The 16,402-nt window shown below is 37.1% G+C and overlaps 1 protein-coding gene across 3 annotated transcripts in view; it reads right to left on the reverse strand.

The window, feature by feature from the left end:
- Positions 1–16,282, reverse strand: part of LOC143281502 (diacylglycerol lipase-beta-like) — a 31,161-nt gene extending 14,879 nt beyond the window's left edge. For 2 of the 3 annotated variants that reach the window (XM_076586720.1, XM_076586713.1), the window contains exons 1-7: positions 16,079–16,282; positions 12,119–12,607; positions 11,454–11,544; positions 7,685–8,019; positions 5,774–5,938; positions 1,721–1,850; positions 317–400 (exon numbers count right to left, since the gene is read on the reverse strand). In XM_076586720.1, the coding sequence (XP_076442835.1) occupies positions 317–400; positions 1,721–1,850; positions 5,774–5,938; positions 7,685–8,019; positions 11,454–11,544; positions 12,119–12,607; positions 16,079–16,173 (1,389 nt within the window). In that variant the 5' untranslated portion in view covers positions 16,174–16,282. The remainder of the gene's footprint in view (positions 1–316; positions 401–1,720; positions 1,851–5,773; positions 5,939–7,684; positions 8,020–11,453; positions 11,545–12,118; positions 12,608–16,078) is intronic. The other variant, XM_076586727.1, reaches the window with a different exon arrangement.
- Between the last annotated feature and the right edge of the window lie 120 nt (positions 16,283–16,402).

The following is a 16,402-nucleotide window of genomic DNA, read 5'->3' on the forward strand; positions in this document are numbered from 1 at the left end:
CACTTAGTCTTCAATTGGTATATGTCATTGTAAAACACGGTGAGCCCCATCTGAGATGGGGGTACTGCGATTTTTAGGCCTGTATTTTATTATTAGTATTAGTATTATAATTAAGCAGATGCCTGACCAGCAGCACAACCCAAAGCAGTTAGGCAACTCCATAGTCTACTAAGACTGATGCCTGTCTGTCTTGTGTCAACATAATGTGTAACTTTTTGTGTTACTTTTCCCCTCAGCGCTCACGCAAAATGCTGAACACGATATATGTACACACTTTTTAAGATAATCGTAAGAAACTCATGTATGTGCCACTTACCTGGAGGGACAGTGTACCGCGGATGCTGACGACCACATTGTTGTATTTTCGATCCACAGCCACGTAGAAGGGTATTTCACGGTACTGAAAAACACCATTAAAACATACACAATCAGTGACTTGAATGCATTCATGACTGGATGAAGCTTTTTCTCATGGCTTACTATTCCTGCTCCAGTTAACCATTAAAACAAATTATTAACAACTTACTTTGAGCATGATTCACATGCAAGAACACGCAATTAGGACTCATGCATGCACACGCACACACACACACGCGCGCGCGCGCGCAAGAACACGCAATTAGGACTCATGCATGTGCGTGTGTGCGAGCACGCACACGCACACGCACACACACACACACACACACAGAGCAGTAAATCAACTGGAGTCATAATCCATGTGTTAGGGGGTTGCCAGTATGGAGGATGGTAACAATCTGCTCTTTTCATGTGTTGCTCGTTTGTCACTTTCAGTGCATGTATGTCATGTGCTTTGGGGACAGTGACTGTTCAGTCACTGCAGACAATGTTCAAGATATATGGTGTTGACACCAACCAGCGCAATCCACTGCATTAGGAGTTGGATTGGAGACAAAGGCTGACATTTCTGCCATGATCACAACAACTACCTATTAATATCACTATTGTTACCACTACAACAACTACAACATGATCATTACCCTGTTGTGGTAGTCAACATAGATCAGCCATGACATGATCATTACCCTGTTGTGGTAGTCAACATAGATCAGCCACGACATGATCATTACCCTGTTGTGGTAGTCAACATAGATCAGCCACGACATGATCATTACCCTGTTGTGGTAGTCAGCCTAGATCAGCCACGACATGATCATTACCCTGTTGTGGTAGTCAGCCTAGATCAGCCACGACATGATAATTACCCTGTTGTGGTAGTCAGCCTAGATCAGCCACGACATGATCATTACCCTGTTGTGGTAGTCAACATAGATCAGCCACGACATGATCATTACCCTGTTGTGGTAGTCAGCCTAGATCAGCCACGACATGATCATTACCCTGTTGTGGTAGTCAACATAGATCAGCCACGACATGATCATTACCCTGTTGTGGTAGTCAACATAGATCAGCCACGACATGATCATTACCCTGTTGCGGTAGTCAACATAGATCAGCCATGACATGATTATTACCATGTTGTGTAAGTCAATATAGATAAGCCAAAACACGATAATGACCCTGTTGTGGTAGTCAATATAGATAAGCCAAAACATGATAATTACCCTGTTGTGGTAGCTAATACAGGTAAACCACAACATGACCATTACCCTGTTGTGGAAAGCGAATACAGATAAACCAAAACATGACCATCAACCTGTTGTGGAAAGCGAATACACATAAACCACAGCATGACCATTACCCTGTTGTGGAAGCTGACGTGAATGAGATCCTCGCTGCGAATGTCGGTGAGCTGCCTGATGGCGGCAGTGTTGCACTGACAGTTGTTGTCGGAGAACACCTGGTTGACCTCCCGCATGCACCCACAGCACCTGCAGCATCATTATCACCTGTCAGCGCCCTTCACTTCCCACCTGTCTGTCTTCCTCGTCAACTCACCAAGGTCTTCATTTGTGTAAAGAGCCATTTTACTTCTTTTTCTTCTTTTTTTTTAATAATAAATTTGTTAGTTGACTATGAAGGTATTCTTCTCTTGCAAAGTTACTGTACACAAAATTACACTTTGTTCTCCCAACCTGCCTATCCATCCTTTTTTCTTTTCTTTCTTTTTTTTTTTTTAAATTCGCACTAATCGTTTCTGTTATATGCAAATAAAAAAATTAACTAATTCATCAATGAATCATGAATTTTACAATTCATTTATTTCCCGTTTACTTATTCATTACTCTATTAAGTCTTCACTTATTTATCTACTTATTTACTTGTGATGTTTGGTCACAAAACAGTCTCTTTTCTTTTCTTTTTATGACTGAATTCAGGGTTATGTTTAATCTCTGGTTTACTAATTAATTATCATGTTTTAGTTATTTATTTATCTATTTATTTTTTCATTTATCTATTCATAATTCAGTTACATAACAAAGGATAATATTTTTGTTGATTAAATTTCTGATTGTTCTCTTCTGTCTTAACTGGCATTTAGCTACATATAAAAAAAATCTATAAAAAAGAAAAGATAAAAAAAAAAAAGTGAAATAACTGAAAGTTACCTATTTCCCCTTGAATTCATAATAGTAGTTTTGAAAGCATTGTGGTGAAGACAGTGGTAATACCTAATAACATGCTGTAATTTTTTTCTTTTCTTTTTTCTTCTTTTTTTTTTTTTCATGCAACATTTCTCTAGTTAATAATCAAATGGTTAAATGCACGTTAAAAAAAAATCACCCCCAAAAGCAACTGAACACTAAACAACAAGCCAGAAGGATACACAAAATGATGCAGACACTGAACTAACTTAACAGCTCTAAAAGCAAAAGGTCACTTGTGAAACTTAAGTTTCTGACAGGCCAGCTTGCAGAGAGGCTTGCAAAGAAGCAACAAATTGTGAATCATCAGAAAATACTGAGATACAACACACCTTAACCTCTTCAGCATTTATGGCTTACAGATTGTGCAGCCTTCCCAGTCAGGGAGCTATTGGCAGTAAATCTTCGAGGATTTAAAATGTAAAAGAACGAGTTCACATCGACTGCTCACAATTTGCAGAACTTATCAGTATTAACGACGGTTACTCTTAATATCATGGTCAGGATAAAAAAAGATCTCTATACAACTTGGAATAGTTAACTACCTGGCAAGCAGTGAAACACAGCTTTCTAGTTTTGAAACTTTTGAAGAAAATGGTGCTTGAAAATGCTAAAAATGCACTAAAATGTTGTCAGTTCAGTTGCAAAGATGCTTGTCTAACATAGTGTCTGTAACAGTTTACACCTTGCTGAAAAGCTGGAAAACAAGTTTGAGTGATTGGGTTTCAATGGCAATGCAGGGTCTTAATCGCTGGTGCTTGAGCATAGCTGAGAATATAAATATGTGCAAAAGTTCAGTGCTTAGTTGCAGCCCATGTGACCCTGGGCTGTCTGATGTCACACACAGTCTGTATGAATGTGTGCTGTTTGCAGTCATACACTCCCATACACTAAGTTCATGTGACCAGGGTTTTTTTGTTGTTGTTGTTGTTGTTTTTTTTACTGTCACACACTCAACCCATGCGAATGTTGGCTGTTTGCTGTCACACACAGAGCCTGTGTTACCATGGGCTGCACGCTGTCACACACTGAGCCTGTTACCATGGGCTGTTTGCTGTCACACACTGAGCCTTCTACCATGGGCTGCACACTGTCACACAATGAGCCTGTGTTACCATGGGCTGTTTGCTGTTACACCAAGCCCATGTGAACCAGGGCTGTTTGCTGTCACACACTGAGCCCAGTGGCTGTTTGCTGTCACACACTGAGCCTGTATGACCCAGGGCTGTTTGCTGTCACACACACTTAGCCTGTGTGACCCAGGGCTGTTTGCTGTCACACACTGAGCCTGTTTGACCCAGGGCTGTTTGCTGTCACACACTGAGCCCTGTGGCTGTTTGCTGTCACACACTGAGCCCAATGGCTCTTTGTTGTCACACACTCAGCCTGTGTGAAGAAGAAGAAATGCAGAGCTACAGTACAAGTATCATCTGAAAAGTCTACTGTGCATTTTCCCTTCTAAGACCCACAGCACTATGAACATGGCATGTGCATTATCAAAATGACAGAAAAAAAAAAGACAAGAAAGAGAAAGGCAAAGCCTTCAAGACTCACTTGTGATACACACTTAAAGAAAAAAAAAAGAGTAAAAAATGATAAAAATAAAAACATATAAAAATTAGTTTGTTGAAATGTGTTCTCTATTTGTTATTTATAGTTATATCAAGCTTCACGTTAAAAAAAAAAAAAAAGAAAAAAAGAAAAAGAAAAAAAAAGGCTTCCAAGCAGATTTGAACAAACGGGTCCAGAATGATTGGTTTTATACACTCCACTAACACGGGTTCAACAATAAAGTTTAAAAATTATTATTTGAGCAAGTTCTTTAAGCAGAATGCATCGACAATGGTAATCAAACTGAAAACACCACTTAAACCATGCTATTTTGGTATGTCTCAGGCATTTAAGAATTTCTTTCAAGTCCGAGGTAAAGGAGATGTTCCCATCGCCTCAAGCACACTGCAATATGTTTATAGATCTTCAGAGATCTATGCTCAACAACTCTGAGAAACTACAACACCGTCCATTCAATTTCTCTTTTCTGTTCATTCTAGTTCAGTATCCACTTTAAAACATTCATATGCAGTAAACACGTCGATGGTTATTTAAGAAATTCATTCAATTCAATTGTAAAGGAGACATTGCCATAACATCAGGCTTTGCAACATGTCTTGTCAAGATCTGCTCCGTCTAGTGAAGACAAGGCTGACTTTAACTCAGTGAAACGGTCGATTAAAATTTTCGATTATGTTCATTCTAGTTAATTCAGTGTCCACTTTAGAATATTCATATGCAGTAAACACGTCAATAATGTAGTTAGTGTCACTGCATGTTTTTTGTTCAGAATTTGTATTTCTTTGCAAACAAGAAAAACGAGGTCATGGCGTCTTCTTACCAGACACTGTGTCTTCTTTCAGGCAGCTGCAAAGGGGTAATAGTGTTTTCGGAATCTCGAACCAGCATCAACAAAATAAACTGTCAATGATTCAGAAATATGGCTAAATTCGGGAGATGTACAACATTATTATTGGTATGACTGTGAAGATTTTTTTCCCTACTATTTTTAAGACAAATTTGGCATTGGCAGACAAAGTACTTCCAGAGACACACAGAAAACAGAACACTAGGTTAAGTATACACATGTGAGTAAAAAAAAAAAAAAAAAAAGAAAAAAAAAAGAAGAGATATCACAAAAGTATGCAATACCTCATTATTTTTCAGGAATTACATGAGTGATCCTAACTATGAAGAAAGGTGTGTTTCATTTGAATTAAAGCCAAAAATGTGAGCTTCAGTTATAATTATTTCTCGTGTCCATCCATTGTCAAAAAAGAAGGAATGCTTTTAAGTTTATGATTATATAATCCAACTGCATATTGTATAATACCTGCATGTTATATACCACATGTTCATTAACTTGTTTTATGGAAGTGTCTGATGTACTACAGTGCTGCACAATTTCTAGTTTATAGATGTCATGATGGATGCTTTAGCCTAGGTTGTAAATTCATTCTATCTGTTGATGGGTAGAGGCTAAGTTAGTTCAGGACGTCTGTGAAAAACAAAAAAGAAAATAACGAAAAACGGCAAAACAGCCATGCCCATAGTAATGTTAATATACATTAGAAAGAAACAGATGAAGGCTGCAGAAAGCGAAACAGTCACGCTAGTAAGTTTTATTACATTTACAGCATCCACTCCTGAGCACTTACAAAGGAAAATGTCTGCGAAACTCTCGATCTTTTGGGCCTAAAAAATCAGGTGGGAAGGTCGAGGGCTTCAAGACAGCCCTACCTCCTCCTGCATAAGCTAGGTGTTTTGTCAGGCGTTGAAAATATGGTTTCAGTAACCTGGGAGCAAGCTTGCGAGCTGAATGGCTGAAAACAATATGCAAAGACAATGAATGAAATGAATTCACACTGCTATATAAGCATACACATTCTAAATGGTATGGAGCAGGGTTTTTTTTGTTTTTTTTCATCATGTACCTTCTGAATATTATTTTGCAGTTTTTCGTAGGTCCTGAAAAGCTCAACACACTCTCAGGCAGTTGAAAGAACAAAGTAAAAAAAGCAAGATGTACATTTACACATATAATGCGAATCATCAAATTATCTGAAGCATTAACATGTTTTTAACAAAAGCTTCAAGTGCATTTTAGCAACACAGGCAAAACTCAGTGTTGCGGGACTGGTAACATTAGTGATGTGTAAAGTCTCATAAAATATTCATAAATCAAATTTGTTATATCTAGATTTTTAAAATCTGTTTTACTGTCCTTTTCACACATGCACACTGCTTTGAGGGATTTTTTCCCCCCCTTTCAGTCTACATCGTTAAGATTCAATATTTCAACCAGGACTATCATACTGTAGATTTAAGTAAAATTCCACAAAATACCACTAAGAGACTGAACTTTTGAGACACTTTAGACTTTCCTCTGCTTTTGTCAAATTGTCAGCTACCATGATTGCCTCTGTGGGACTGTTCTGGATGAAACCAATGAAAGCAACCAAAACTGAATAGAGTCAAACAGTGGATCTAATCCCATGGTATTTGTTCCAATTAACTCATATGAAAATGTGTAATCTGGGTGAGATTTTAAGAATCACTTTAAGTAGGAAGTTATATTGTAGTCACCAGGCAAAACCAGCAATAGTTACTGAGTGTTACCAGCTACAGTCACTGCACAAATAGTTAAGTCAGTCAGGTATGGCAAGTGTGGCATGACACAAGTAGGTGTCCCACAAAAGTTGCAGGTGAAGTAAGTCGATGAAAAAAATGAAAACACGTGACTCAAAAGAAAAAACGTTTTCCCCTTAAAATCACTGTGAGAGTACTAATTGAAAACAGTAACCAGTCTAAAAGAAAAAGAAAACCTAGAAATTAGAAGTTGCATGTTTGTCCCTGATTTAAACTAAATAAGTTATTAACAGAGAGAAAAAAAAGAGATGAGGGCTCAGGTTTAGAAGAGAAAAACAAACATCCATGCCAAATGATCAATCCATCAGAAATTTCTATTTTTATAAAAAATAAGTTTTGAATACCAAACATATATATGTGTAAGCCTTGGTCTACTCTAAATAACCTTTGTACAACTTTTCACTAAAGAAATAAACATTAGAAAAGGCTAAAAACAAACAAACAAAAACCAACAACACAACAACAAAAAACACATAAACAACTTGAAGCATACATTCTCAGATAAATACACCAAACACATACCTCTCACACACACAACGACCTCCAAGCACTTGCATTTCATATTGGTGTTGTTTAAAAATCACAACTGCTTATATTACTCCTACCACTCAATGTTATGCACTGGAACTGATATATAATCATAAATATCACTGCTGCCACAATAACTGCTACTCAACAGTTTAAGTGTATTCTCTATCGCAATAGGTTCACTACCACAATTACTACTATAACAATTCAAGTACTGTCATGAACATATCAGTTTCACTTTCACAATCACCACTATAACACTTACAGTGCTGCCACTAACTATAATAATTTCACTACCACAATCACTACCGTTTAACAGTTGGAAGTGCAGTCACTACCGTAACAGTTTCATAAATTCCTCTTCGCACTCCCTGCCCCAAAACACAGATTACCTGCATGCAGCACACAGTCGACACAGGCCTGTAAAGAAGTTGGAGTACATGTAGAACGGCCACCCGTAACTGCCCAACGCAAACTTCATGTAGTGCTCCATCATGGGGATGGTCATCCACGCCTTGGGCGTCTGACTGCCTGTCATCAACGACGATGGCCCTTCCCCGCCATTCCAGCTGCCCGAGATGTCGTCAGCTGCCAAGGTGGCTGGCCCCGCTTGGCTGGAGGGCACAGAGTCAATGACAATGGCCGACAGGTTGCCTTCTATACCCTTCTGTTCCTCTTCAACCAACATCAGCCCTGCTGCAATGTCTGTGGGTACCAGATCTATATCCTGCAAAAGATAACAAAAAATCATATTTCATCTCGAAGAATATTTTTGAATCATACAGGTTACACAAGCTACGAAAAAATCAAATCAACTCAAGGAATACTTTTGAGTCATACAGGTATATGGATGCTTGAATATCACCGTCAGACAGGTTTGATAAATCTATGCATCAAGAATGTTAACACTACAGAAAATACAGGTGAAACCTGGAGAACATAAACTGCCACCACCGTAGCCTTATCATCAACAGTCCAAGTTAAGAAATCTTAATAGACCCTATCTGGATTTCAAAAAGCACTCTCCAGAAAATTAGCAGTTTATCTTTCAAGTATAAGGCAGAGTGGCTGTCTCATGTTATGTTGCATAAGCACCCATTGTGTACACATATACAAAACACAGTACTAATTAAGGAGTAATTTAAATCAGTGATGTAAATGAAACTGAAATCCCTCTAAATATACAAAACACAGTACTAGTTAAGGAGTAATTTAAATCAGTGATGTAAATGAAACTGAAATCCCTCTAAACTATTTTATATCCCTGCAAGTTGGCTCTGATACCTGTATCCCCCAAAGTGTGACTTCTAGAACTAATTTCTTATCATCTATCCAGTCTTTTTTTTCTGGTATTATTTACTTTTTTTTCTAGAACCATTTTCAAGTGTTTGTTAAAACATGGTAACTTGTCTAACAGATTTATTGGTGACAATATTAGATTAATATATGATATGATTCATTATTTAAATTCAAAGCAGTTGCCTGGTTTATTGATTTGTATAGATTTTGAAAAAGCGTTTGATACTGTTGACTTCACTTTCATGATGAAAGTGTTAAAAGCATTTGGATTTGGTCCAGTCTTCTGTAGATGGATAAGTACCTTTTATCAAAATATTAAATCAGCAGTAGTAGTAAACGGAACGGCGTCTTCTTGGTTTCCAGTAGAGAGAGGATGTCGTCAAGGTGATCCCATTTCACCCTACTTATTTCTTCTATGTGTTGAAATCCTTGGCATAATGATAAGAGAAAATAAACTGATTAAAGGTATTAATATTAATAATACAGATCATAAAATTGCACAGTTTGCAGATGACACCCAACTGATGACCAAAGGAGATAGAATATCGTTTGAGGAGATCATAAGGACAACTGACTTGTTTAGTAGTTTTTCAGGATTATATATGAATGCAGGTAAAACTCAAGCAATATGGCTGGGTAGCAGAAAACAATGTCAAATTAGATATCTACCTCATTTAAAAATGGTATGGAACCCACCAAAATTTAAAATCTTAGGAGTGTGGTTTACTGTTGATTTAGAAGAATGTGAGGAATTAAACTATAAAGACAAAATGTCTGAAATTAGAATGTTATTTAGAATATGGATAAAAAGACCGATTACCCCTTTAGGAAGGATAGCTGTTCTCAAGTCACTGATTTTATCAAAAATAACCCAGTTATGGATGTTTCTACCAAATCCACCTGATGAATATATTGATGAGCTGCAGAAGGCATGTTTCAAGTTTATTTGGAACAAAAAACAGGATCGAATAAGTAGAAAAACAGTAATTAAAAGTACAATATTAGGAGGATTAGGAATGTTTGACATCAAACAATTTATTAAAGGTCTTAAGCTGAGCTGGATACGTAAATTAAAGTTTTCAAACCATAAATGGACAATAATAATAAAAGAAAGCAATCCAGTTATCAAAGATATTGATAGATATGGACCCTGTCTACCAACACCTAATGATAAGAATAAGTTCTGGATCCATGTTTTCCAAGCCTACAAAGAATTTTGTCAGAAGGTCCCACTATTAAGTAGTAAAGAAGTTTTAGCAGAACCAATCTTTCTGAACCAAAATATTAAAATTGGAAGTAAGATTTTATCATACAGAAATTGGATGGAAAAGGGGGTCTGGAATATTTCTCATCTAGTGCACGGGGACAGTAGTTTCCTTTCCTATGAAGATTTTAGTCAAAAGCATGGAAATATAACAAATTTCCTTACTTTAAATGGTTGCATAAGGTCAGTTAGAAATTATATAAAAAACCTAAACATTAAAATTGATAATAACACTGCTTTGCAGATGAGAAAATCATTACAAATGATATATTCAGTGAAAAAAGGAACAAAAGTTTATTATGATACTCTAGTTAAAAACAATACGACCCCTAAATGCTGTAAGAAATGGAACGATTTGTTGCAACTGAACATTAATTGGAAACAGACATTTCACAAAATACACAAAATAAGTAATGTTAACTTAAAATGGTTTCAAATAAGATTAGTTCATAGGATTATTGCAACAAACAAATCACTGAAACAGATGAATATCTCTCATAATGATAAATGTAGCTTCTGTGGATCACATCCAGAAACCATTGAACACCTTTTTTGGAGATGTGAGATTGTGCAGAGATTTTGGACTGCTTTCCAAACTGATATTAATAACAAATGCAATAATGTATACAATGCCCAATTATGTGAAGAATTAGTTTTATTTGGAAACTCACACACATTTGCTACAGATGACATTTTAGATTTTATTATTTTACTTGCCAAAAACTTTCTGTACAAATGCAAATTCAATAAACAACCACCACAACTCAATGCATTTAAAACACAGTTCAGATACAGATACAAAATCGAAGAACATGCATCTTATATACTAATGAACCATCATGCTTTCCGTACAAAGTGGAACAGTTACCTTCCAATTATGGAAACTGTTACTTAATCATAATTTCACATGTTCCATAGTTACCATTCTATATAACAGTCCTTACTTTGTACTAATATGTCTTTATTTATTTCTCAATATGTATTATTTGTTTTTTGTGTTTTTTTTTTAACTTTTATAGTTCCTGTTGTCTTTACAATGTGACCAATCACAAGTGTTCTTTTCCAATAATGCAGAAGTGGTATACTCATGATCATTATTATTATGACATTATAATGTCACCACTCGCTTTCGCCTTACCCTAGATACCATTACTATAATAGTTGATACATTTGATGCTGTTGCTATGTCACAACTGGTCTAGGCTATTTACTATTAATGTCATCTTAAATCACCATGATTACTACAATCATTAAGATGCAAGTATTGATTGATTGAATGATTGGACAAATCTTCCTTTCTTCTTTTTATTTTTTTTTATTTATTTATTTTTTTGTTTGTTTGTTTTTTTTGTTTCTGTGTGTGTGTGTGTTTGTTTATTTGCTTGTTGTTGTTGTTATTGCTGTTGATGTTGTTGTTACAGATTTGTTTTGCCTTGCTATAGCCTGTTTTGTTTTATTTTGTCTTATCTATCTCTCTGTAGTGGAAGATGCTACTGTTCGTTTTATACGGTTTGGTTCATACTATTCTCTGTATTGTATACATGTTTTTGGAAAATTAAAAAAAAAGTTTAAAAAAAAAAAAAAACATGGTAACTTACCTTAAAATAGTCAGCAACGAGTTTGGAAACGTCAGAAAAAGCTTCATCATTGTCATGGCTGAAGGCAATACAACAGCAGAGACACCGGCACCTGAAAGAGACAGCTTGTTTCTAAAATACATATTTCAGGATAGGCAGAGAGAGACAGAGAGAGAGAGAGAGAGAGGGGCAGGCAGGGGAAGGGAGAACAGACACACATAGAGAGAGTGAGTACAATAAATCAGCCTGCATCCAAATTTACTTTGAAATTGAAATATCATGGTTTTTTGTATGTTTTGTTTGTTTGTTTTTTTGGTGTGTATGTGTGTGTTTTTTTTCCAAACAGACATCAGTATATATATATATATATATATATCTGTGTAACAAAATCCATCTACGTGTTCTTTATTGTTGAAGAGGTGGGTTTGTGGGGTACTGGGTGGTGTGGGTAACTCAGAACATAGAATAACACAGAAGGTACAGGCAGAAAACCATGTATGCGTAAATGGGACACATGGCTCATGAGCATATTCATGACATCTGTGATTGAAGAACAAAAAGGACCGTGTCTGACCCCTAAAAAAAGAAACATAAGAGAGTAATGAGTCAAAAAAGTACATGTGTGTGCAATAGTTGGGAACCCTAATGATTTCCTTTTTTTCTTTTTTTTCTTTTTAAATAATCACCTTGTTTCCCACACACGAACGTTCTTGGACTTGCTGGATTCTATGTGAAAGTCGCTCCCTGACCTGCTCATAACATCTCCCAAATTCACTCGATGCTCTGCCGACCCCAGAGGGTCAAACACCAAGAGGATGCCCACAATCATCCAGAAGCCCACAATCCAGGCACATATCACCGCCCCCCTGGCCGCCCAGTACACCGTCCAGTCACAGGAATAAGAGTAGCCAAACGCCCAGTAAGTGGCAATGACGATCCACACTATCTCTGGGAGGAGAATGACGGCTTTCAGGTAGAGGAGAACGTTGACGTGTCGTCGCGGATGATCATCACGGATGGTGCCACGCATGCTGAACCCCATGATGATGCCTGTGTGTACGATGCCGATGGAGAGAAGCACGATTGCGCCGATGTAGTAATCCTGAAGGAGATAGCCATTTGGGCAACCAAAGCTCCCTCGATGAATGCCGAAGAGAACAGAGATGGTGATCAGCCTGAAACACACAACCCATCTTCAGAACATGCTGATTTACTTTTTTTTTTCCAATACAAATTCATTGTGTCAATTAACTATTTGATAGATTTTAGTGCTGCCTCACTCCAGGACAGAGTTCAGGTTTACATGTCCATAACTGTCTGCTTTACCCCATATTTTGCTCCTCAAGGAACAATTAAGTCATATGAACATTTCTGTCAAGTGTCATAATTTGATATTGTATAATGTATGAAGCAAAAAATGAAATGCTTTATTTCTTAATAATAATAGTGAAGTTCTGATAAAATATGTAAATGTGATGTGTAATGATGTATGGTGTCTTATGTGGAGTGATGGCCTAGAGGTAACGCGTCCGCCTAGGAAGCAAGAGAATCTGAGCGCGCTGGTTCAAATCACGGCTCAGCCGCCAATATTTTCTCCCCCTCCACAAGACTTTGAGTGGTCGTCTGGATGCTAGTCATTCGGATGAGACGATAAACTGAGGTCCCATGTGCAGCATGCACTTAGCGCACATAAAAGAACCCACGGCAACATAAGGGTTGTTCCTGGCAAAATTCTGTAGGAAAATCCACTTTGATAGGAAAAACAAATAAAACTGCACACAGGTAAAATAAAATATAAAAAAAAAAGGTAAAAAGGTTGCACTGTAGTATAGTGATGCGCTCTCCCTGGGGAGAGCAGCCCGAATTTCACACAGAGAAATCTGTTGTGATAAAAAGAAATACAAATACAAAATACAAAATAAATAAGCCAAACGAATGCAAAAACAACCCAAACAAAAACTGCTTCAGTTAATTCACTGATCTTGACTACAGCTACACAGGGAAAACTAACCAACTTTTCATAGTAACGAACTTTTTAAAAAAAATTTTAATTTTTTTTAATTCCCAAATGATTTTAATCTGTGTTCCAGTTTTGAGAAAGTATACATGTGTATCAACAGCTACCCAATCTTTCAATGTCAACTAGTCAAATTTTACTGATCAGAAAAGAAAAAAAAAGATTTAAAACAATCATTTCCTTATAAAATTTACATATATTATGGGACAGTTGTTTTGTTTTGTTTTTTGCTGCTTCTCAGAATTTCTAGAATAAATGAATACATGTGTGGTTTCTCTCTCTTCCTCCCCCTCCTCTCTCTCTCTCTCTCATCCTGGTATTCAGGTGAATCATGAATTCATCACAGACAGAGATCTTGGGTGTATACGTGAACATGCACACACAATACAATATATCTTTATTCATTCATTTGGAAATCAATTGTGCATCCATATGATAGGCTTGTCACTCACCCAACACAATATCTCAGCCCATAGCTGAATCCAGCACACACACACACACACACACACAACATAACAAAGGTTGGACCAAAAGATCAAAAAGCCACATATAAAAGTAAAATACATGTATACAAGCAAGTAATACATGACAGCAGCATCACTTCCACACACACCCCAAATCACCCTCCTCTCAACACACACACACACACACACACACTTACACACACAGTATTTACAAAATAATATGTATGTTAAGAAACACTTTGAGAATAAGTTATGCTTCCATAAAAATATCATAAACTGTCAAATGGCAGATAATTACCGTCATATAAAAAAAGAAAAGAAAAAAAAGATGTTATAAAACAGCATGTACATTAACATAAAATAGCTAAATTATGATACAGAACGAATTATGTAAAACATCCATATTGTAAAATTGTGACATGCAACTGCCAGTAAATATTTTAAAAGGTATCAAAAAGTGAAGTTTGAAATGTGATATGTGACATGTGGTTAACAACGGGATCAGCTGAAGTTTTACAAACAAACTGCGCCAGTTTTCGTTCCTTACTTTGAATGTGTTCATTTTCTTTTTCCTTTCTTCCCCCCTTGAAAATAGGCATGACTCCATTTTGTGCCGTTGGATGATATGACCGTGGTTACCTCACACGAGTACTAAGTATGCTACATGACTATGACATCAAACGCCATCTCAGAATATTTTAGAACACCAGTGCAAAAGTGAAAACAATCTTCATCAAGTTACTGTAGCCAAGCCAGTGAAAAAAATAAGCCAGGATAAAAAGAGATTGCACTATCAGCTTTCAGATTCTTTTCAGGAGGAGGGGGAAGAGGACTCCATTGAAGATAGTGTGGACATTAGTACAGTAATGATGGAGGAATGTATTCCTTCAGTGATGTGATGAAAAAAATGGATTTATCCACAAAGGACAACATAAAACAACTTAAAGCTGACCTTGAAAAGGTGGCATCTAATTTTGATGACAAAAAGGACAAGATAGACACACGCAATGAACTGGACAGAGTATAAAAAAGAGAACTTGAAACTTTTTAAGGAACAGCTCAAAAAACAGGAACAGAAGATGCAAAATTTGCAAAGTGAGCAAAACAATCTCCAGCAGCATGACTGGAGATGGAATGTAAGAGTTTATAATGTCAAAGAAAAATTAGGAGAGACAGCCGTGGACTGCACCCAGAAATGCTGCCAGATCTTCACGGACCTAACTGAGGTGTCAACTACTGAGGATGACCTAGAAATCACTGACAGGATGAAACCCCCTCTCAGGAAAACCACGCCCTATAATTCTCCACTTCAAATCCAGAAGATTAAAGGACAAAGTGTTGGCAGACTGTAGAAAGCTCTGTGTGTGTGTGTGTGTGTGCATGAGTGCACGTCTTTCCTGAAAGGGAGTAACTGATGTTAGATCTCTGGTAAATAAATAATGGTGTCATTGCAAATGCATATGTATGCATGCTTCAGCATAAGCAAACACATGCATGCACAATTACTCACTCTCACATGCACACAGAATTGAAAGAGTGGATCTGACCAAAAAAAAAAAAAAGAAAAAGAAAAGCAATATCCACATTTCTTCCCGTTCACTCCTCTGCGTGACTGATGGAATGGACGTCCATGCCTTGTAAACACTACTTGTTCCATCTTCAGGGGAAAATGTGTGGATATTGCAACAACAACAACAAAAAAGAAAAAGAAAAAAAAAAAAAAAAAAAAATATATATATATATATATATAGATCTATATAATTAAGAAATGTTCATGTGGCAATGAATGGATCATTAGATGATGTACTTTACTGTCCAGCCTCACTTTTTCCATGGTTGCCCGTTCAGCGAACCATAAATAATGTGAATGTGGATGACTGGTATATGATACCCTGTTACCCTTCCTGGATAAATTCTATGTGCTGGCTTTTCCTGGTGATTCACCGACTGCGACCCACAGTCAGTTAGGGGGTGGAATGGGTGGAATGGACCGAGGGTTGGACGAGCATTTAGAGTGTTGGCTATGAACAGCTGTCCGTGGTTCTTCGCTGACTGAATTTTAGTCAACACCGAGAACCAACTGAATGTGAGTGTGACGGCCTATACTGAACGAAAGGAAAGGACTCAGAAGGAAAGGAAATCCGACAAGCACGTTACCAACTTACCAAGCAATCCGCAGACACAGTTCTGCAACGCTCGGGAAGACGAAGTCATCGCTGCCAATTGCCCAGCGACGCTTCAAAAGATAAATACCCGGCATGTCAGAGCCTCTTGACAGCGTCAAACGTCAGTTTCTCGTTCTTTTTCTCTTCTCACGACTGCACCTGACAAGATATCGTGATCGGCAGCTTGGCAGTCATCGCAACAACGCTCTGCTCATATCAAACAGGAAGAAGAGTCGGTGATAATACTTAATGATCCCCTGTAAAGAAAGATCTTTTAAAATGAAATAAATTTACACACGTGTTGTCTCGCAAAATATTTCAATT

The sequence above is a fragment of the Babylonia areolata genome, chromosome 1, assembly GCF_041734735.1.
Source record: "Babylonia areolata isolate BAREFJ2019XMU chromosome 1, ASM4173473v1, whole genome shotgun sequence".
NCBI classification, from domain to species: domain Eukaryota; kingdom Metazoa; phylum Mollusca; class Gastropoda; order Neogastropoda; family Buccinidae; genus Babylonia; species Babylonia areolata.